This window comes from Rousettus aegyptiacus, unplaced genomic scaffold (genome assembly GCF_014176215.1).
Source record: "Rousettus aegyptiacus isolate mRouAeg1 unplaced genomic scaffold, mRouAeg1.p scaffold_m13_p_10, whole genome shotgun sequence".
Lineage (NCBI taxonomy): Eukaryota > Metazoa > Chordata > Mammalia > Chiroptera > Pteropodidae > Rousettus > Rousettus aegyptiacus.
Genome location: NW_023416285.1, coordinates 49,969,119 through 49,990,470, shown reverse-complemented (window position 1 = coordinate 49,990,470; position 21,352 = coordinate 49,969,119). Strand labels below are relative to the sequence as shown.

The window sequence follows — 21,352 nt, the reverse complement described above, 5'->3', positions numbered from 1 at the left end:
AGCCACAGAAAAATATATGTAGTATAATTTTTAAAATAAGCAAAAACTAAATATATATAACTTCTACTCCATGATGATAAAGTAGCTTGTATAAAACCAAAAGCTCCTACTGAAAACTAAAAAGCTTGGATTTAAAGATAAAAAACTGTTTGAAAGCGGTGAAGAGCAACTAAGGGCTAAAAGAGTCAAAAGTCCAGAGAAAAGGGAAATATACTGAGGCAAAGCCAATTCTCTGCTTCCTCCTTGAGAGATTTACAGACCCCAAAGTGTGCTGTGACAAGGTAACAACCTAAGCAGCAAGCTGCAGGTAAGAGGCTAAGAAATCAAGTACTGTAAAGCTTCTGTCAGATTCCTTGTGCTAGGGAGGCAAAAACTGGAGTTCAGGTCCCACCACAAAATAAATGTCCTGGTTAACACCCCAGGCTTGACAGTCAAGACCCATGAAGAACCTGAGTATAAGGGAAAACAAAATAGAAAAGGACTTATAACTGAAACATATAGCCTTTAATTATCTCAATCCTTAACTGGATTAAGGTGATCTATGTCTTTATTAGCTGCCTACCAAAAGAAAATTATCTTTGTGCAGAAACAGCACCTAGAATTTTATATAATTTTTTACATATTATGTCCAATAGCGAAATATATATATATTTTTTATTTTTTAATTTATTATGATTATCTATCCATCAAGCATACTAAAAAGCAGAACCAAAGAACCAAACAACAAGAGGGGTAAAAACAGAACAGACTCACAAGCAAGATATTAAGTTATCAGGCATAGCCTTTAAATTACCTGTGATTAATATGTTCAAGAAAAAAAGTGAAGAATTTCATTCAAAAACTGGAAACTATGGGGGCAGTGAATAGTGTAAATTCTATAATTTAAAGAAAACCTTAAATGAAAAACTCAGTAGGTTTAACAGCAAGTTCAACACAGTAGAACAGAGACCTGGAAGATATATCAGTAGAAACTATCCAATTTCAGCACAAATGGAAAAAATATATAGGAAAAAAAATGTAAGAGGGAAATGGGGCATAGTGAAAAGGACCTAGAGTCCTAAGAGAGGTAAGAGAATAGGGAAGAAAAATTACCTGAAGATAATCTGGCAAAAAATATTTCAAAAACTATTATCCAACCAAGGATATTTCAAAACTGACATAAGACATCGAGCCACAGATACGAGAAATTCTACAAACTGCAAGACAGATAAATATCGTATCTAATCATATCATGCAAAAACTAAAAATTAATGACTTAAAAACCTTAAAAGGGGCATAATAGACATTACTTCAAAGAGGCAATAATAATCTTATAACGTGACCTTTACACATAAAACAATGCCCCAGAATATCTTTAAAGTGCTGAAAGAAACTGTCAACTTAGAATTCTACACCCGGCAAGGATAAAATTTAAAACTGAAGGCAAAATAAAGGCATTTTCAAAGAGAAAAAAAAAATCAACAGAGCCTCATTAAAAGTAATGCTAAAGAGAATTCTTTAAGCAGAAGCAAAATAATCCCAAAGATAAAGAAGGAGCTACAGAAAGAAGAGCAACAGAAATGGTAAATATGTAGGTAAATATATGAGAGAATACTGACAAATCAAAACAATGTCTTACAGAGTTTAAACTATACATAGATTAAAATACATAACAATAGCATGTTAATCCTCTTAGTGTTTAAGGTTCTTGCATCTTCCAATAAATGATAAACATATGTTAGATATACATATATTATATATTATACATTATGTATTATACATTATATATAATACATTGTATAAGATATTTATTATAATTTCCAATATAAACGCTAATATATAAATAAAAGAATGTATAACTAATAAGCTTATGGAGAATAGAAACAGAATGGAAAAATTGCTGAGAAGGCAAGAAGGCAAGAGAAAAAAAAGACAATTAAGGCAACAGAAAATATCAAAATTGTAAATGAAAATATATAATTATATTAATAAATGAACTAAATATTTTAGTAAAAAACAAGTCTATTGAACAAAAACTCAACTCTAATCTGCTTGCAATATACATGCCTTAAATATAAGTATACGAAATGTTTGAAAATAAATGATAAAGGATGTACATGCAAAAACTAATAAAAAAAAACTGATACAGATTTTCAGACAAGAAACTAATCAAAAGAAAACTGATATAAATACAGTAGGTCTTAAGGCAAGAAATAGCACTAAAGATAAAAGGAGACATTATATAATGATAAATGAGTCAATCATAAAGGAAAATATAACAATTCTATGTAAGCACCTAATCAAATTATCTTAAAATATATAAAATAAAACAAAAAAGAGGATGTACTATACGATTTCATTTATGAAAAGTACAAAAAGTCAGAAGAGTGGTTACCTTTGGGGAAGTGTTTTGATTTGGAGGGGGCATAAGAAATGCTACTAAGGTATTATGAATATTCTTTTTTTTTGATCTGGCTGATGGTTGAAAGGGTGTGTTCATAAGCAAACTCATAGGGCTATTTGCTTATGATCACTGCATTTTTTCATATGTCTGTTATCCTTCCTGAAAAACAAACTATAAAATAAAAGCAAGAAAGTGATTTAAAATGTTCAAAACGGTGGTTATCTCCAATGGAACCAGAAGAAAGGACTGATATAGAACACCTAGAGCACCAACAATATTAGTAACATTCTACTTCTTAAACAGAGTGGCTTGTTTGTTGTATTATTATACTTTAAAACATACATGTTACATATATGCTTTTGTGTACATCTAATACTTCAGGAATTTTTAGAAAGAAAAAAATTTTTATATACTAACACATCAATAGTAGCTTGTTATTGGGTGGCTGGACTGTAGGCTATTTTATTTTTCTTCTTTCTACTTTTCTGTATTTTTGATTTCATCAAAAATTTTTATAATCTTTTTAAAAACTAGTTTTAAAAAGGAAAACTCCACCCTAATTATCTACCTCAGTTGCCTATAAAACACTTGATATACAAGCATATTTTATTTCCCAAAGTTAAAATATTAAATGGCCTCACAGTCATTTGTGGGCTAATTAAATGATTATTGCAAAAGAAGCATAAAGAAATGTTTAAGAATAATGGAAATGTTTTTTAATCTTGACTGTGTTGGTAGTATCATATATATGTATGTGTACACACACGCACACACACACACACCAAAATTTACTGAACTGGACACTTAAAATAAATGCATTTTATTAAATGTAAATTATATTCCAATGAAGTTGATTTTTAAAAGCTATTATTGCCCAAATACTTAGAAATAATTAGAAAAGAACATTTTACATACAGTACCTACAAATTCCACAGCTTTCACAATGATACTGCTTCTTGTCTTTGTCAAACAGATGGCATATGCTGCAATAATATTCTCCAAACAATGTGCTACATTCTTCACAAAACTTTTGGGCCTAAAAAATACACATGTAATTAAATTTGGGATAAATTTACCAAAATAGTTTTAATTACTATTTGAATATCCAGAATTTATGTTAAAGTATATGCAGTTTTACTTTCATAAGTTCTTAAACATTTAAATCAAAGAAACTGCTTACTTTGAAAGTTGTCTTACTTGTAATTCTTAATTTTTTTAATCATCTTAATAAAAATTTAAAAAGAAAATAGAAATCTTACATGTTGAATTTTTTCACAGTTTACGCACTGTACTTCCTTTACTTTAAAGCGATCTAGCTGATGATCTTCCTTGTTATCATGACACAATCGGCAAGTATAAAGCTTGTCACAGCAAGGTGCCTAACATCCATGAGAGAAAGAGAGTTACAGTAAGACAAGTTTGCAATGCAAAATGAAATTTTCTTCCTCCTGCTCCTAGAACAAGATCAAAGATTATAACCAATAGATCAGTTGAGTAAACTGATCCTAAATGTAAGATTTCACTGTTTCTTGGCACATTTTGACTATTTTCTTCAACATCTGTATGTCTGTATAAGTTGAACACAACCTTGTTCTCAAAGACAAAAGAATCATGAATGATGGAAATCCCTAGACTGAACAACTAAGCCCACAACACCCTAAACTCATTCTCAGTTAAATGGCAGACAGGCAACTTCTTACAGACATTTCTAGATAAATTCATTTACCTATTTCAATCCCTAAACATTAAATATTATAAAGATTATATTTTAGTTCATTTGGGTTTATTAATTGTCAACTATATGCCTGATATTTTAGAGGATGCAATAAACGTAAGAAACAGCCCTTGTTTTCAAGAATGGCAAAGATGCCAGTTGTTTACCAGAATCTATGTTCTCCTTCCACCTGGGCACATGATCCCCCTTTCTGTTAGTTGTGGCCAAATGACTAAGTTCCTACCAACAGAATATGAGAAAAAATCAGTGCCACTCCTGATCCTGAATATTAAGAAACTAGGCATGACTCCTTCATACTCCCTTTTCCCTTCCCTTAAGATGAAACCTAGACATGACAGCAACCCAACTGATAACTATATGCCCTAAAACACAGCAAAATAATACAAAACTAAAAATCTTGTCCCTGGAGTGATCATGTGGAACAGGGCCTCATCACCAAACAGGAGCTACTCACCTTGGAATTGCTAGGTGAAAAGAAGAAAACTCATTATTCTTTAACCCACCTTACCATTGAGTCTTTTTGTTAGAGCAATTTAGCCTTACCTTAACTTGTACATCAAGAAGTTTCTGAGCCAGTAAGCCAAACCAACTTTCCAGTACACTGTGACCTTTCAGATCCACTTATTTCTTAAGACATCTTGTGCCATGACTTACCATAATATAGTTCATTCCTTGAAGATTTTAACACTCAACTGGCTGCTTTTCTCTCAAATACTACTCTTGTCCTAAATCTCAGTGATCTGCACATCCACAATGACAATCCTTTCAATATCTCAAACTCTCAGTTTCTTGACTTTCTTCACTTCCAATGGCCCTGTCTTCGAACCTTCCTCAGCCACATATTCGGCCATACCATAGAACAGTGGTTCTCAAACGTTTTGATCTTAGGGACCATTTACATTCTTAGAAATTACTGAGGATCACAGAGAGCTCTTGTTTGTTAATTATATCTATTGATACTTAACTTATTATAAACTAAACTGATAGGTTTTCTAAATATTCATTACTTCTGTTTAAAAGAACAGTAACAAACTCATGACATCTTAACATAAATGTTAATATATTTTAATGAAAAATGTTATATTTTCCCCCAAATCACTGGATTCTCAGTTCTGCTTCTGCATTCAATCAGTTTCAGTTGAAGTATGTGAAGAAATTTTGGTCTCCTTTCTGAGAAAATGTCCACCAGATACCCAATCCTGAAAAACCATAGTTCAAGTAAAACATGTTGGTTGTTCCAGGAAAAATGCAACTGGGTTGTTAGCAGTCTAACTGCACAAGAGCTTTTCCATTAGTGTTTGATGAAAATACTCCATTTCATCAAATATGTAAAAACACATATTCAAGGGATGAGATTTTATAAAATTAATAATTTTACTGCTTTAATTTTATCAATGGCGTTCTTAAGTAAAACTGCCTTAAAAAAATAATATATATATATATATATATAGGTGTAGCACAGTTCAGTTCAGTTCAGTGCCACTGCCTCATTCACGCTAAGGTGTTAGCATTTTAATCATTAGTTTTGCACAAACTAAAAAAGAAATTCTGTTTCAGTATTAGAAAGTAGTTTTGACCTTGAGGATCCCCTGAAAGGGCCTCAGGAAACCAAAGGTCGATTCACAAAACTGTGAGAACCTCTGCTTTAGAACAAAAACTGAATCCAATTTATATCTTAATTCCAAGCATAAAATTCTCTGAACACTTCCTCCTCTCTTTCCAACTCCAATTCTTCCCTTGCACACACCCTAGGTTCCTTCTCTCTTACTCTACATACTCACCCTCTCAGAATTCCAACTGGTCAAATCCAATTCTTTTCTATTTAATCTATATAGAACAGCTGAATATGGCCAAAGAAAAAGCACTCCAACACCGGTCTCACTTTAAAGTCATTACCGCTAATAAAAAGTTGGCTCTTACTGTCATGTTTCCCTAGTTGATCCCCTTATTCTTTCAGTCTAGGACCTAAAACCCAGATGATTATTTCAAATCTCTCTCTTTAAACCTTGAACACCTCTTCCTCCCCTCGTAACTGCACTGATGACTTTGCTTATTTCTACTATAAAAACAGTAGAAATGATCAAGAGAACATCCTCCCCACACAATTCTATCAACTACTTGCAAATGTACCTCACACTCTACCTTGCCTTCTGTTACAGAATCTATAGTCCATGTTTTTAAGGCTAACTCCTCCACTAGCACACTGGATCCCATCTTCTTTTTGGCTACTCAAAGACAGTGCTCCCACAGTTTTCCCTCTCCCTCCTGTATTATAAAATGTTCTCACTTTACTGGTTCACTTCCAAGAATATACAAACATGCTGTTAATACCTCTCATCTTAAATGGAAAATAATCCCATGACCACACATCTCCCAGCAACCACAGATATTTTTGCTTTTACAGAAGAACTCCAAGAATTGTCTATAAAGGCTGTTTCTAGTTTTACCACTCCTAATCTCTCTTGAATCCATCCAATATATCTACAGAAACTTCTCAAGGTCACCAGTTATCTCCTCCTTGTCGAATTTAAGTCAATTTTTAGTTCTTATTTTATTCAAACAGTAGCATGTGATTTTGTTGGGTACTTCTACCTAAAAACTCTTCACTTGGCATCTGGTATTTAAGGAGAAGACAGAAGGGGAGGACAAAAAAGCATTTTAATATTCAGGGCCCAGTATCTTAGTGCTATGAAACACAATTATCTGTATGGTTACTTGGGAGTTGGGATAGGAAAAATATGCTGAATTCAGTTTTAGGTCTCAAGTTTGAAAGTAACACACCATCTAAATGAAATGGAATCCTAAGGATAGCATTCAATTTTTTACACACTTCGTGAATGACCAACTTTGAAAGAGCTTCATCGAGTGCAATGGAGGCATGTTCACCAAACGATAGCCTACAGAAATGACTTTAGGTTGTCCTTACAGGTCTCATACTATCCTATGAAACAGGTACTTCTATTACCCATATTTTACATATGAAGGGCACTTGAAGAATAGTTTGCTCAAAAACACTGAGTTATTAAGGAATAGAACTAAAATTTAGGTGTAGGACTGTGGGACTCCAAAGCTTTCTAAGCAAAATCTTTTAACTGCTTCTTGCACGAAAAAAAAATTAGAAAACTTTAATTGGATAGGTGCCAATTTTAAAAATTCTAGATTGACTAGGAATTTTTCTCAAAATAAACAGCCAAAGTAACAAAGTGACACAGTCTTATCCATAATTTCCTACTGCGTGGCTATTATAGGATTGTATTCCTATTTCACACATACATTTTTCCTTGTCAGGTTTAGGGATACTCACTGACTCTAAAATGAAGCTGGCGAACTGTAAAACTACAGGAGCTAAAATCGTATTTCTAGTCTCCACTCGCTTATCCCTCTTCCATTATTTCATCACACACCTGAAAGGGTTCCTGGAGAAAAGCCAGCACAGGCCCATAGCTGGCTCAGTCTACCTCCAGCAGTAAAAGACTAAGTAATAAACACACTGACAAAATGATCGACTGCAAGCCTAAGCTCTTCCCAAGCAAGGGCTCTGCTTGCAAATTACAAACCATGAAAAAAGGTAGGGACTCTGGACGCCTTGCCAAAATTGTTCTCTACAGCAGGAACCCAGTTCAAGGTGAAGAAGGTATCCTGAAAAACAGCTTAGCCTCAAACTTAAGCCCAAACCTAACCACCTTCCCACCCCACCCCCAGCCCGGCCCGGCGGAAGCTCGTTGAGGAAGAGCCCAATGAAGTGGTCACCTTCAGGAGACATCCTCTGTCATAGTGCTCGCAGCCCCGCCGCCCTTGCTCTTGGCCTCGGGCGCCATCTTCCCTCGCCAAGGCCGCCATCTCTTCCACCTCCCCGCACACTCCAAGACCCTTCTCCCAGGATGGAAACTACGCCCAGGGAAACAGCGCCGCTCTAGCACACCCCCTCCCGGCTGCAGCTGCCACCAAAGCCAATATGGCGGCTGAGCACGTGACCCGGGGAAGCCGGATTTCCGGTTCCCAGGGCGACGGGGCGGAAGGGAAGAGACAAAATCTCTGTCGTCGACGTTAGTCGCTACCTTCGCTGCTAACGGTAATAACTCTTAGGTTGCCTCTTCTTTCCCTCCCCCATAGTTACCCGCCCAAACCCTGGGCGTGGTTCGGGGCGAGGAGGATCGCAGCGGCGCAGAGACACCCAGCAGCCCTGGGGAAGGGACCCTATCTGGCCGCCTCTGCACCTGTGACAGGGCGGCCCCTCCCTCTCTCCCTGAGGGGGCCTGGAGCCTCGAGAAGGGGGCGGAGCTCGGCCGGGCTTCTGGGCTCTGAGCCGATACCCGCGAGCGCTCGCTCTGCTTCTGCTGGCCGCCCAGACATTCACCAGCGCCTGGAACCTCTTCTTCCTTATTCCACTTTACTTGCTCTTCCTTCAAAATATGTTGTAACGTTTACTTTGTGCCAGGCACCAGCTAAGCGGTGGGGACAACAAGTGAGAAAAACGCCCCACCATGCTGTCATGAACTCACAGACTGGTGACGAAGAAAGACTAATCAGAATCTCTGAAATAAATATGAGTACAGCTTTGAGAAGGACTAGAAAGAAGTGTATGTGCTACGAGCGCTAATACTAGAGGGGAAAGGACATTTGAGCTGAAAGGTGACGAGTTAGTATGCCAGAAAGAGTTAGTGTACAAAAGTCAAGACAAAGGGAATGTGGTACCTGTGTAAGAAGCAGTGGAAGTGAAATGTACAAGCCTACGAAATTAAAATCAGGCATTTTACAGTGCATAGCTAAATGTGACTTACCTTATTAAAGATGGGTCCCTGAAAAATTTTATGAGCAAAGCTCAGATGTTGGAAGAAAGTATTTGCTTTTGGCTTTCTAATATGAGTTCACATTACTTAAAACACGACGGGAAAGGTAAATGTGTTCCCCTTAGCTTTGAAGTTACTAACTGACCATTTTAATTTTCTTTCAGTTCTTTTATGAGTTGCTAAAATCATGGTGAAATGTTGCTCGGCCATTGGATGTGCTTCTCGCTGTTTGCCAAATTCCAAGTTAAAAGGACTGACATTTCACGTGTAAGATTTTGCTGTAGTTGAGCCAAGTATTTTTGATTTTTATAAAAAGCAAAAGACAGTTCTATTTAAATCTTCAATTTTGTACTTTAGTTCCCAGTTTCTTTTTTAAATAACCTTTTTAGTTAAATTTGAAGTGACAATGATCCTTTTACACCATTGATAATTAATTTAGAAGTTTAAGATACCTGCCAAGGTATCAGAGGCTGGTTAACAAAAAAAAAAATCAAACATGTTTGTTAATGTTACTTTGTTTTTTAACCTATTTTCAAAGAAATTCAGCATCGTTTACATGTAATTTACAATTCGAATGATCTTTGCCAATGTATTCTTTCATTTTGTTTAGAAATAGGTCAGGCCTAGGTTGTAGAGAGAAAATATAAATTACAAGTTCAGATCAAGAGTTCTTTAGTTGTATTGCAGATAAATCAAAATGATCCTAGTTTAGTATTTTAGCTATGCCTCAGCATGACAGCATAGGAAAGGAACAATAAGATTAAATAATTATTCATTTGCTAAACATTTATTTTGCTGCTTTTGTGTTAGGCACTGTGCTATATGCTAGAGAAAGATTTGCTAACTACTTTGCTAGGTATGAGGAAACCAAAAAAATGAGAGTGTGTACCTTACCTTATTCAGAAAAGGATTTGAACTAACTTAGAAAATTGAAAAAGATATAGTTATTGGCCTCTAGATCTCAAAATAATTCTGGTCTCCAGATCTCCAAACTATGCAGGTGTTCTATGCATTCATTCACTAAGTGTTTATAGATCTGTTGTGTATTAAATGCTATCCTACACAATTTTCTAATCCTGTTAGAAGAATGAAAGTATAAGGAGCTCTGTTCATCTGGGATAAATTCTGGATATCACTTTACATAGGAAAAGGCCCAAGTGATATTCTTTATCATCTATGGACAAAGAAAAACCTTCCATTTTGGATCTTACATAAGGTCTAAATATCCTTTGCAATTTTTTTTCTTTATGAGAAAAATTTAAAAGAGGGCCATTTGTCTGCATCATGATTGCTGGAAAATCTTACAATTAAAACTGAAAGTTATGAAAGCATGAATCTTGATGGTTTCCTAAATAATCCATTAATAACAAACTAGTTAAGGAGTCAATTTAGTTACAGCTTTAATTCAAGTATAATATCTATAGTGTTTAATTTAAAAATATTTTCTGTAATTTTTTCCCTAGATTCCCCACAGATGAAAACATCAAAAGAAAATGGGTATTAGCAATGAAAAGACTTGATGTGAATGCTGCAGGCATTTGGGAGCCTAAAAAAGGAGATGTGTTGTGTTCAAGGCACTTTAAGAAAACAGATTTTGACAGAAGTGCTCCAAATATTAAACTGAAACCTGGAGTTATACCGTCTATCTTTGATTCCCCATCTCACTTACAGGTTTGTTTATGAGATACTGCTTACCATCATTACTCACTCTTTATGGTACAGTTGAAGAAGCTTCACCACACTTGCTAACATTTCTGTCATTTGTTTATTCATTTGAAGTCCTTTCTTTGTTTTTAAATTTGTAAACTGCTACTTCAGCTTTCATAGTGAGTAGTAAGAGTATTATACCAGTGTCACTCAGAAATTTTTATACATTACTAAGGTTTGATGAAGTGGAATGACCTTAAGAGTTGACATATTTCAAGATTCGTGTCTTAAAAATGGAGGGTTAAAATGAACTTCCAAATTGGCAGTTCCCCTCACACTGGAGCAAAAGTGAAAAGCAAAGTATGCTTTGAGAGCCACATACATTCAAGTGTAAAACCTAGATGGAACTGAAAGGAAGAAAACCAAAAGATAAGAACAGAAGAAGAAAAGGCGAGAGGAGGTCAGAAAAAGAAAATAAAAGGATTGCATAAGTAAACTCTAGTTGAATTCTGTGTTTTTTCTCGGTTATATTAGTGCCATAGATTGGCTGCCTCACACTCAGTACCTCTCTTGACTTCATATACATGGAAGCGTATTTGCTTCCAGAAACTACAGACTGACTGATTTAAGTTTGGAAAAGTCAGGGAGAGCCTGTGGGTTTCCACAATAGTAATGAACCTCCATTGAAAGGTTGCTCCTTCCTGACAGTTGGAAATGAGAGAAGTCATTCCAAAAGTGTACCTGCTCCTATGTGGTCTTTGTTACTTTCTGCAGTTTTTCCTATTGCAGTATCTACTGCCTTACTTTCTTCTGTATTAATAAATGAACAATATCTTGTGTAATTTGCTCTAAAGCAGTTTTTTCCCCTATGGTAAGGTGTCATCTAGTTTTTGAGGACCTTAGGAATGTGGGCCTAATAAATGAACCATGATTTACTATTCACAAACTATTTACTGATAAAGACATTTTTCATTATAGGAAAGTAGTGGTAAAGAAAAAGAAAACAATAATCACATAATTCAGAAATAATACTGTTAACACTATGATAATGTATCTTTCCAGTCATTTGTATATAAATTCATCTGTATATAGTCTTACAAAAATAGAATTACACTATATATATATATATATATATATCCCTTTTTTATTTGCTTCTATTTCTTTTTATTTATATAGTGCTTACTATGTGCCAGGTACTATTGTAAGCACATTACATATATATTAACTCATTTCGTCCTCACAACCATCATATTAGATAAATACTGTAATTATTCTCATTTTACCATTTGAAGAAACTGAGACCCAGAGAGCCGAAATACCTTTCCCAGGTCACACAGCTTTTTAAATGGCAGAGGCTGGATTTGAACCCAGGTATTTTGGCTCCAGAGTCAACTCTTAACTACTGTTTTCCACAATTTTAAATATTTTTTCACAACAGTGGCTTTAAAACTTTAACCTACATAAGACTTCTCCAGGGAGCCTGTTTAAATGCAGAATCCTGTGCCTTTCTTTCAGAGAATTTGACTCAGTAAGTTTGGGTTAGAGTCTAGGAATCTGCACTTTTTAACAAGCACCCCACATGATTGTGTTGAAGACCTGTGGATCACATTTTTAAGAGACTATTATATAGAACATCAGTTTTTTAAACTAAACTTTACATTGAGCTATACTATATATGGACAAGTACACACATCATAAGTGTATAATACAGACCAGTGAATTTTTGCAAAGTGAATACATTCATGTAATTCCCCTCAGACCAAGATATAGAATATTACCAGTGCCAGAGCCTTCTACATGTTCTTTTCCAACCCTTACACCCCCAAAGGTAACTGCTGTCCTGACTTCTATCACTTATTTAAATAAGTTCTGGCTGCTTTAGCTCATTTTGTTTGTGTGATTCATCCACATTGAAGCATGTAATAGTTGTTCATTCATTTTCACTATAATAGTCTATGGAATAAATAAACTATAATTTTCCATTCTTCTGTTGATGGACATTTGGGTCATTTTCACTTTGGGGCTATTATAAATGGTACAACTGCAAACATTTTTGTCCATGTCTTCTGGTGCACTTATGTACACATTTCTCCAGAGTATTTACACTTCTGTTAGAAGTAGAATTGCTGGGTCCTAGGGATGTTCAGCTGGTATAGATATTGCCATAATTTTCCAAAGTGGTTTGCCAATTTATAGTCCCACCATGAGCATATAAAAATTATTGTGGTTCCAGATCCTTGCTAGTACTTGGTGGTGTCAGCTTTATAGAACATTTGTAATGACATATAGCAGTTGATCCTATGTATGAACAATAGTTTATGTAATTAGTCCTCACTATTGTATATAGATATCATCTCTCACTATTTTAAACAGCACTGTAATGAACATTATTGTAGCTGAATCTTTGTACATATCCTTATTTCCTCAATCTAAGTTCCTGGAAATAAAATTGTTGCATCAAAAATTGTACACATTTTTAAGACTTTTGCACTTGATACAGATCTCTCGAAGGCCTACCACAAATCTTATACCAATCTACTCCCCGACCAGCAATGCATACAAATGTCTGTTCACTCTAATCCTCAATATTAGTTGTGTTTTTAACCTTCACTAAAATTGATAGGCAATAATGGCATCATTCATTGTTTTAATTCATCTTTGAATAGTAGTGAGTTTCTACATTTTTTCATGTGTTTATTAGCCATTTGTATTTCTTTTTGTGTATGTGTGAGTTACTTAAGTCCTCTTTTATTTTCATCTTTTTCTAAGTTCTTGTAAAATACTGCATTGAGGATATGAATCATTTAACTGCCAACTATGTCGCAGTTACTTTGTGGTGTTCTTAGTTCTAATTAATAGGGTTAATTTGTAAATATTCCCTGTATTTTTTTCTATGTCCTCATGGTTTTCATCTTTACATAAATTTTCAGTACTTAGAATTTTATCATTTTTTATTATGTATAAAGGATATTACTGTTTTACTTAGTTTATTTTTACATGACTTGTAGTCTTTCTCCATTTATTTAGAATGCCATTTTTTTTTATTCTAAAGGTTTTTATCTACTTGATCTATTTCTAGATTTTTCTGTCTAGGAGAGCAGCAAACTTTTTACTATTGTTACTGTGTAATAATTGAAAGGGCATATCTTCCCTCATTATCACTGTACTTTTTTAGGAAAATTTGTGTTTCTAGTTGAACTTTATTTTGAGGAATCTGACTTTTAAAAGTAGTTTCTGTAAAAAGAAATGTATTAATTTTACTACACAAAGTTAAGAAGAAATAAAAATATAAGCCAGGACAGAAGTATGTACAATAATTTTTTATTAACTGTTTTTAACAGGGGAAAAGAGAAAAGCTTCATTGTAGGAAAAACTTCACCCTCAAAACCCTTCCGGTCACAAACCACAATCACCAACGTGTTGGTGCTTCCTCATGTATTGAAGAATTCCAATCCCAGTTCATTTTTGTAAGTAAAATGACTTACCGAGCTAGTGTTGATATTTTTGAGATGAATTTGCCCTCTCAGTTAATACTAAACCTTTCAAAAATATTAATGAAAAACTAGGGGTTTGGATGTTTTAGATTTTTAAAAATATATAATATCCAAAAGTAATATTGCTTCTTAGGGTCATTATAATACAATAACAACATAGAGATAGTTAATCCTTTGGTTACATATTTATGACAAGGATATTTCAACCAATAAAATGCAATAATTAATTACATCCTACTGTATTTCCTATAGGGAAATGTCTAATTTAAAAAAATAGTTATGTTTAGGTTTTCTTAAAGAATTGTCATACACATACAGAGTATTCAAACTACATTTATTATTCATCTCATTGTCTTTTCATGTTAGAACCAGGCCTGGAATACAAATTCATTTTACTATCTTGATTACTATAGCTTTATAATAATTCTTGAAATGAGGTAGTGTTAGTCTTCGACTTTGTTTTTCAAAGTTGTTTTGCATATTCTAGGTCCTTTGCATTTTAACATGAATTTTAGAATCATTTTCTAACTTTTTACAAAGAAGCCTGCTGGAATTTTGACTGAGATTGCATTGAATCTACAGATCCATTTGGGAAGAATTGACATCTTAAACTATTTTAAATCTTTCAACCCACAAACTCATTGTATCTCTCTTTTGTTCTTTAACTTGTCAAAGTGAAGTTTTGTAGTTTTCAGTGTACAGGTCTCTTGTTTCTTTCGCTGGATTTATCCCTAAGTATTTTTATATGTTTGGATGCTATTATAAATGGTATTATTTTATTTACTGCTAGTTTATAGAAATACAGTTGATTTTTGTATTTTGATCTTGTATCTGTCAAGCTTGCTAAACTCACATAATCAAAGCTTTTTTATAGAGGCGATCAGATTTTCTTCATAGATAATCATGTTGTCAGTCATTAAGAAGTTTTACTTCTTTCAGATATGAATACCTTTCATTTCTTTTTCTTGCTTTATTGCACTGTCTTGAATCTCCAGGACAATGCCCAATAGAAATACTAAGAGCTAATCTCCATGCCTTGCTATTGATTTTAGGAAGAAAACATTCAGTCTTTCATTGTTAACGACATTAATATGATATTAAATATATTAACTGTTTTTCATAAATGCCCTTTATTAGGTTGAGAAAGTGCCCTTCTATTCCTAGTTTGCTGAGAGTTTTTATCAGAAAAGAGTGTTTTGTCAAATACTCTTTTGTATCTGTTAAGAGATCATATCCTATTTCTTTTTTTAGCTCATAATATTAGTTACGTCGATTGATTCTTTTTTAACGTTAAACCAGCATTGCATTCCTGGAATAAACCCTACTTCTTAATGATGTATTACCCTTCTTGTACATTGTTGGATTATTTTGTCAAAATTTGTGTAGAATCTTTCCTTGAATGCTCAAGAGTGTTATTAGCCTGTAGTTTTTTTTCTTTTAAACTTTTTTGTCTGGTTTCAGTATCAGAATAATGCTGACCTCAAAGGATGAGTTAGAAAATATTGCCTCCTTTTTTTGATTTTCTAGAAGAGTTTTTATAAAATTGAAATTATTTCTTCTATAAATATTTGGTGGAATTTCCCAGCAAAGCTATCTAGGCCTGGAGTTTTCTTTGTGGGAAGGTCTTTTGGTGTTTCGTATTTTCCAAGGATTTTATCCATTTCATCTCAGTTGTCATATTTATTAGCTTAAAATTGTTTATGTTTCCTTATGATCCTTTTATTATCTATAGAATCTATAGTGATATCATCTCTCTCATTTCTGATATTGGTCATTTGTTTCTGTTCTCTTATATTGCTGATCATTCTACCTAGAGATTTATCCATTTTATTGATTTTGTCAAAGAACTAGCTTTTGTTGACTTTCTCACTTTTCTGTTGTTCTATTTTCTACTTCACTGATTTCTACTCATTTTTATTATTTCCTTCGAATTATTTCACTAAAATTTGCTCATCTTTTTAGTGTCTTAAGTTAGAAACTGAGGTCATTGATTTAAGGCTTCTTCCTTTTTAATAGATTTACATTTACTGATGTTGATTTCTCCCTAAGTATTGCTTTAACAGCCTTCCACAAATTAAATACATTATAGTTTCACTTTCATTTAATTTAGAATATTTTGAAATTCCATATTGGTTTGTTATTTAGAAGTGTGCTGTATAGCTTTCAAATATTGAGGAAGTTTCCAGATGTTGTTCTGTTATTAATTTCTTAATTCTATTGTGGTCAGAGAATATACATTATATGTCTTGAATGCATTTAATTTTTTTTTTCTTTTAAGACTTATAGCCTAGAATATCATCTATCTTGGCAAATGATCTCTGTACATTTGCAAAGAATGTATGTCCTGATGATGTTAGCTGGAATGTTTTATAAATGTCAATGAGGTCAAATTATTCGATAACATTGTTCAAGTCTTTATCATTACTAAATTTCTGTCTACCTGTTCTATAATTGAAAAGTGCTTAATCTTCTAGTAATGGCAGGTTTGTCTTATTCTTCTTGAAGTTGTCAGTTTTTATTTGTTATATTTTATAGCAACACTGTTATTAGGTACTGAATATTTAGTATTTTTTATTTTGATAAATTAATCCCTTTATTATTAAGAAATGACCTTCTTTATCCATAGTAATATTATTTGCCCTGAAGTCTACTTTGTCTGATAGTAATATACCCACACTACCTCTCTTTTTATTAGTGTCATCATAGTATATCTTTTTCCACTCAGTAATTTTCAACATATTTGTGTCTTTTATCTTTGAAGTGCATTTTTTGTAAGCATCATATACTTTGGGGCCTTAAATTTTTTATCTCAGATTTTCTGCCTTTTAATTGGGTTATTTATTTAGATCCTTAATACTTAATGTAATTATCGATGTGGTTTGGTTTAGTAATCTTACTAACAAGTAACCTGTAATTTTACTTGTTTCCTATTTCTTCCATTTATTCTTTGTTCCCATTTTCTTCTTTTTCTGCCTTCTTTTGGATTAATTTAATTCTTTTGATTACATTTTATCTTTTTTTTTTTGACTCATTTGCTATCATTCCATTTTAGTAGTTGCTTTTCAGTCTATAGCATCCATTTTTAACTTGTCAGAGACTACGTAATAAGTGATATTATTCCACTTACCATGTAGCATAAGAATCTTACAATAGTACACTTTCATTTCTTCTCTCCGACCTTTGTGCTGTTGTTTGTCTTACATTTCACTTTAACACATGCTGTGAACCCCACACTCCATTGTTACCATTTTTGTTTAAATAGTAAATCATCTTTTAAAGAGATTTAAATAATAAGAAAAAAATCTTATAGGTTACCTATGTAATTGCCAGGGCCTTTCATTCCTTTCTGTAAGTCCATATTTACATCTGGTATCATTCTGTCAGAAGGACCTATTTAACATTTCTTACAGCATAGCTATGCTGGTGATGAATTCTTTCAACTTTTATACATCCTAAAAAGTCATTATTTTTAGGTTTTTGAAAGATATTTTCACGGGGTATCAAATTTTAGGTTGGTGGTTTTGGGGTTTGTTGATTTTAGTTCTTTAAAGATGTTGCTCCAATGTATTCTCACAAGCATTGTTTCTAATGAAAAATCTACTGTTGTACTTATCTTTATCCTCTGTACTAACATTTCTTTTTCTTTTAAGAATTTTTCTTTTCCAGTGGTTTTGAATAATTTGATTATGATGTGCCTCAATACTGAGAGAACTTAAATTATCTCTTTAAAAAGTTTAGTTTTCTTCATGTTTCTGGTGCTTGGGATTTGTCGATCTTCTTTTTCTGTGGGCTTATAGTTTTTTCAAACTTGGAAAACTTTTGGCCATGGTTTCTTCAAATATTTATTTCTACCTCAACTTTTCTTTCTTCTCCTTGGGGGATTCTAATTACATGTATATTAAGCTGTCCGAGGTTGTGCCACCACTCACTGATGCTATATTTTTGTTTTTTTAATATTCCCTTTTCTCTCTTAGTCCATTCTAGACAGTTCCTATTGCTATATCTTCTTCACCTTCAGTAATTTTTTCTTCTGAAATGTCTATTTCTGCCATTAATTTCCTCCAGTGTATATTTCACCTCACATACTGGTTTTTATCCCTAGATGTTCTGTTTCTTTATGTCTTTCATTCCTCTACTTAAGTTTTTGAGCATACAGAATACAGTTTTAATAACTTCAATTCCTTTGTCAACTAATTCTAACATTTGCATCAGTTCTATGTTGGTTTCTATTGGTTGGTTTATCTGTTATTGTGGCTCATATTTTCCTGTTTCTTTGCATGCTTGGTAAGTTTTGTGTGCCACACATTTACTTTGCTGGATGCTGGATATTTTTGTATAGTGTATTTGTGAGCTTTCTTCTGCGATGCAATTAAATTATTTGGAAACACTTTGGTCCATTCAGGTTTTGCTTTGTTAGGCAGGACTAGAACAGTGCTCAGTTTAATAGGCATTTCGTTCTCTGCTACTGAGGCAAGACCCTTTTGTATACTTTACTCAATGTCCCATGAATCTTGACGCTTTCTAGTCTGACTGGTGGAAGTAGCGGGTAAGCCTTATGAGCACAGGGCAGCCTTAATTTTTTCTGGTCATTCTTTCCTTACCTGTGAGCAGTTTCCTCCACACATGCTCTGATCTTACTTGGAAGAATACTGTAGGGGAAGGCTCTGAGAATTTCCAGAATTCTCTCTCTGTGCAGATCTCTCCTCACTAGTACTTCATCCTGTGGCTGTAGTAGTTACCTTAGTCTCCCTGGACACTTTGCACTATCTCCTCAACTCAGTCTACCAGCCTCTACTTGGGGATCTCCTCCTTGCACTGAGACTTGCAAATTCTCTCCAGGCAGTAAGCTAGGGTAGTCATAGGGCTCAGCTCGTTTTCCACCTCTGCATAATTGTTCCTTCCTTGCCTGATGTCTGTTTCTTCAGAACACTTTATGTCTTTGGCCATGTCTTAGTTTTTTTAGATAGGAATCAATCTAGTCTCTGTTATTTCATTTGGTTATAAGCAAAAAGTCCTCTTTACTAATTTTAATATTAACAGCTTTTCAAAATTATTTTATGGTACCTTTATAAGTCAGTGTTATTTTCCTTATTTTCAAATGAAAAAAAAGTATCCCCAGCAAACGTAAGCATAACCATAATAAATACTGAGAGAACTTAAATCATCTCTTTAAAAATCTAAGGCTAGAACCCTCTCTAAATCCATAACACCGAGCCAGAGCATGTGCTCCAATGCTCCTTTCTTCTCTTCTCTTATGAAGTTAAATATTTATCAAATTAAGTAACTCAGTTACAAATTGAACAATTTAAGTTTTTTTGATAGGTATAACCTAAACTTAGCAGCCCCACACTCATGGAACAAAAGTTTTGTAGTCATTGTGAACGTCATGGCGTTCATAAGCTTACACTTACAATGTGAGAAGTGCTTCCCATCCATACAGTTCTGCAGTCATCATGTGTTGTGCCTAGCCTTAGACAAAAGGAAGAGGCCCTAGGCACCTGGAATACTGCTTCTGCTCCCATCTGCTTCCTATGTTTTTAAAACCTCTTAGTATCATCAAATTAAAGATCTTCCCTAAGTATAGTGAATGGAGAAACAGCTAAAGCCTACTTATAAGCTTTTAGTTAATTACTTGCCCGCCTGGTTTACTAACGTGGTGTTTATGTTTTTAGGAACATAGCTACAGTGTAATGGACAGTCCAAAGAAACTTAAGCATAAATTAGATCATGTGATCAGCGAGCTAGAGGATACCAAGAAAAGTCTGCGGAATGTTTTAGACCGAGAAAAACGTTTCCAAAAATCACTGAGGAAGACAATCAGAGAATTAAAGGATGAATGTCTCATCAGCCAAGAAACAGCAAATAGACTAGAAGCGTTCTGTTGGGAGTATTGTCAGGAGAGCATAGAACGAGGCTATATTTCATGAAATAATTTCATGTTGTATTCTAACTAAAATTGGCATTGGTACAGATTTTCGGAAAATAATTCTTACCATCATTAAATAATATTCATCATTTAGAGTGCTTCTTTGGATCCTCTACAGCATTATGCATTATAGTTATCCAAAGACTCTTTTTGAAGACATGCAGAAATTTGTGCTAGTTATCGTGTTTTTGTGTGACTTGTGACAATTATGTGTTTATAGACCTAAACTAGTTCCAGGTCACTATTGTAAGATGTTAAAAGATCAGGAAAATTCCACAGGACTAAGGAAATGATATCAAATGAGCCATGTTAAGTTGTAGTATTAGGAACTGTATGCTTCTTCAGTAGCATTAAATTTTTGACTTCAAAGGAGTACTTTATTATTTTTACTTAGGTACACTTTACGGTAAATGTGTTGAATTGTACTTTAAATGTATCCTACTATTTAAACAGAATTCATTTATAACACATGTCCATCTTAGATCCAATCCAAGGTGCTTTTCTTATCAATAATACCAAAAGATCTTTTTACAAGACATCCCATAGTACTGGCCTTGAGAACAGCATACGGTGCAGATCTTTTGGCTTTTAAAGTTGTCCAAAGCCAAGTTAAGGAGACCCTTGACGAGGTCTCAGTTTTTTAGTACAGTACATTCTTCCTCCTCATTAGGAGCACTTTGATATAAACCTGCATTGCTTTAAAAAATTGTAGAAAGGGTCATAAATCTGATTTTTACATAGCAATTTACTCTGACAGCTCTTCTGAACATTTTGTTTCATGATCATTATTTCATCATAAAAGTATATCTTCAAAATCCGAATGCTAGTATTAAATGAATACTTTTAACACTCCTTTGCATTTTACAGAAAGCAATATTGCTGACATTTTTTAGAATACAAAATATAGAAGAAAACATTAAAAAATAATGATGTGGCTCTTCCAGTTGAAATAGGAATTGGAGAAAGGGTTACAATATTTTAATTAGAAGAGTAGATTCCTATCTAAGAGCTTTTATTTAGGGAAATAGGTAAGTAAAACAGCAGCTTTAGAATAGTTTCTTATTGAATATACAAATAATAACTTAGCTATTTTCTGATTGATCCAAGTGTCAGAAATTTTGGTTTGCTTCCAATGACTTAGTAAAAACAACTGAAATTAAGAGTCATAAATATTATGGATTAGAATAAAATTTATTGGCCCAAAGCTAAATTCTACTTTAAAGCACATATACATGTATGAATCTCATTCATATGTCTATGCTATAGTTTTAGAATTTGAGTATCAATTATTTCAATGTATAAACTGGAAATGAACTGCATTTTGTGCTAAAACATTTGTTGTAATTTTATTTGTGTTATAATATATCAGTAAGGATA

The 21,352-nt window shown here is 33.7% G+C and overlaps 2 protein-coding genes across 7 annotated transcripts in view; one reads left to right on the top strand and one right to left on the bottom strand.

Moving 5' to 3' along the window:
* RCHY1 (ring finger and CHY zinc finger domain containing 1) overlaps positions 1–8,097 on the bottom strand; it is a 22,206-nt gene extending 14,109 nt beyond the window's left edge. Inside the window, exons 1-3 of one of the 2 annotated variants that reach the window (XR_004953103.1) lie at positions 7,869–8,083; positions 3,643–3,762; positions 3,304–3,419 (exon numbers count right to left, since the gene is read on the bottom strand). Coding sequence is in view for 1 of the 2 variants with exons in the window: in XM_036227848.1 (XP_036083741.1) it covers positions 3,304–3,419; positions 3,643–3,762; positions 7,869–7,958 (326 nt within the window). In the remaining variant the exon portion in view is untranslated. Of the gene's footprint in view, positions 1–3,303; positions 3,420–3,642; positions 3,763–7,868 lie in introns of both variants that reach the window. The other variant, XM_036227848.1, reaches the window with a different exon arrangement.
* On the top strand, positions 8,092–21,352 carry THAP6 (THAP domain containing 6). 5 transcript variants are annotated; one of them, XM_016153997.2, is made up of 5 exons: positions 8,092–8,190; positions 9,073–9,175; positions 10,372–10,579; positions 13,897–14,022; positions 19,722–21,352. In XM_016153997.2, the coding sequence occupies exons 2-5, from the start codon at positions 9,096–9,098 to the stop codon at positions 19,974–19,976; spliced, it is 669 nt and encodes a 222-aa protein (XP_016009483.1). In that variant the 5' UTR covers positions 8,092–8,190; positions 9,073–9,095; the 3' UTR covers positions 19,977–21,352. The 5 variants fall into 5 exon arrangements, with proteins under 5 accessions (XP_016009483.1, XP_016009485.1, XP_016009484.1 ...); XM_016153998.2 differs by lacking the exon at positions 8,092–8,190 and adding an exon at positions 8,199–8,583; XM_036227849.1 differs by lacking the exon at positions 8,092–8,190 and adding an exon at positions 8,199–8,698.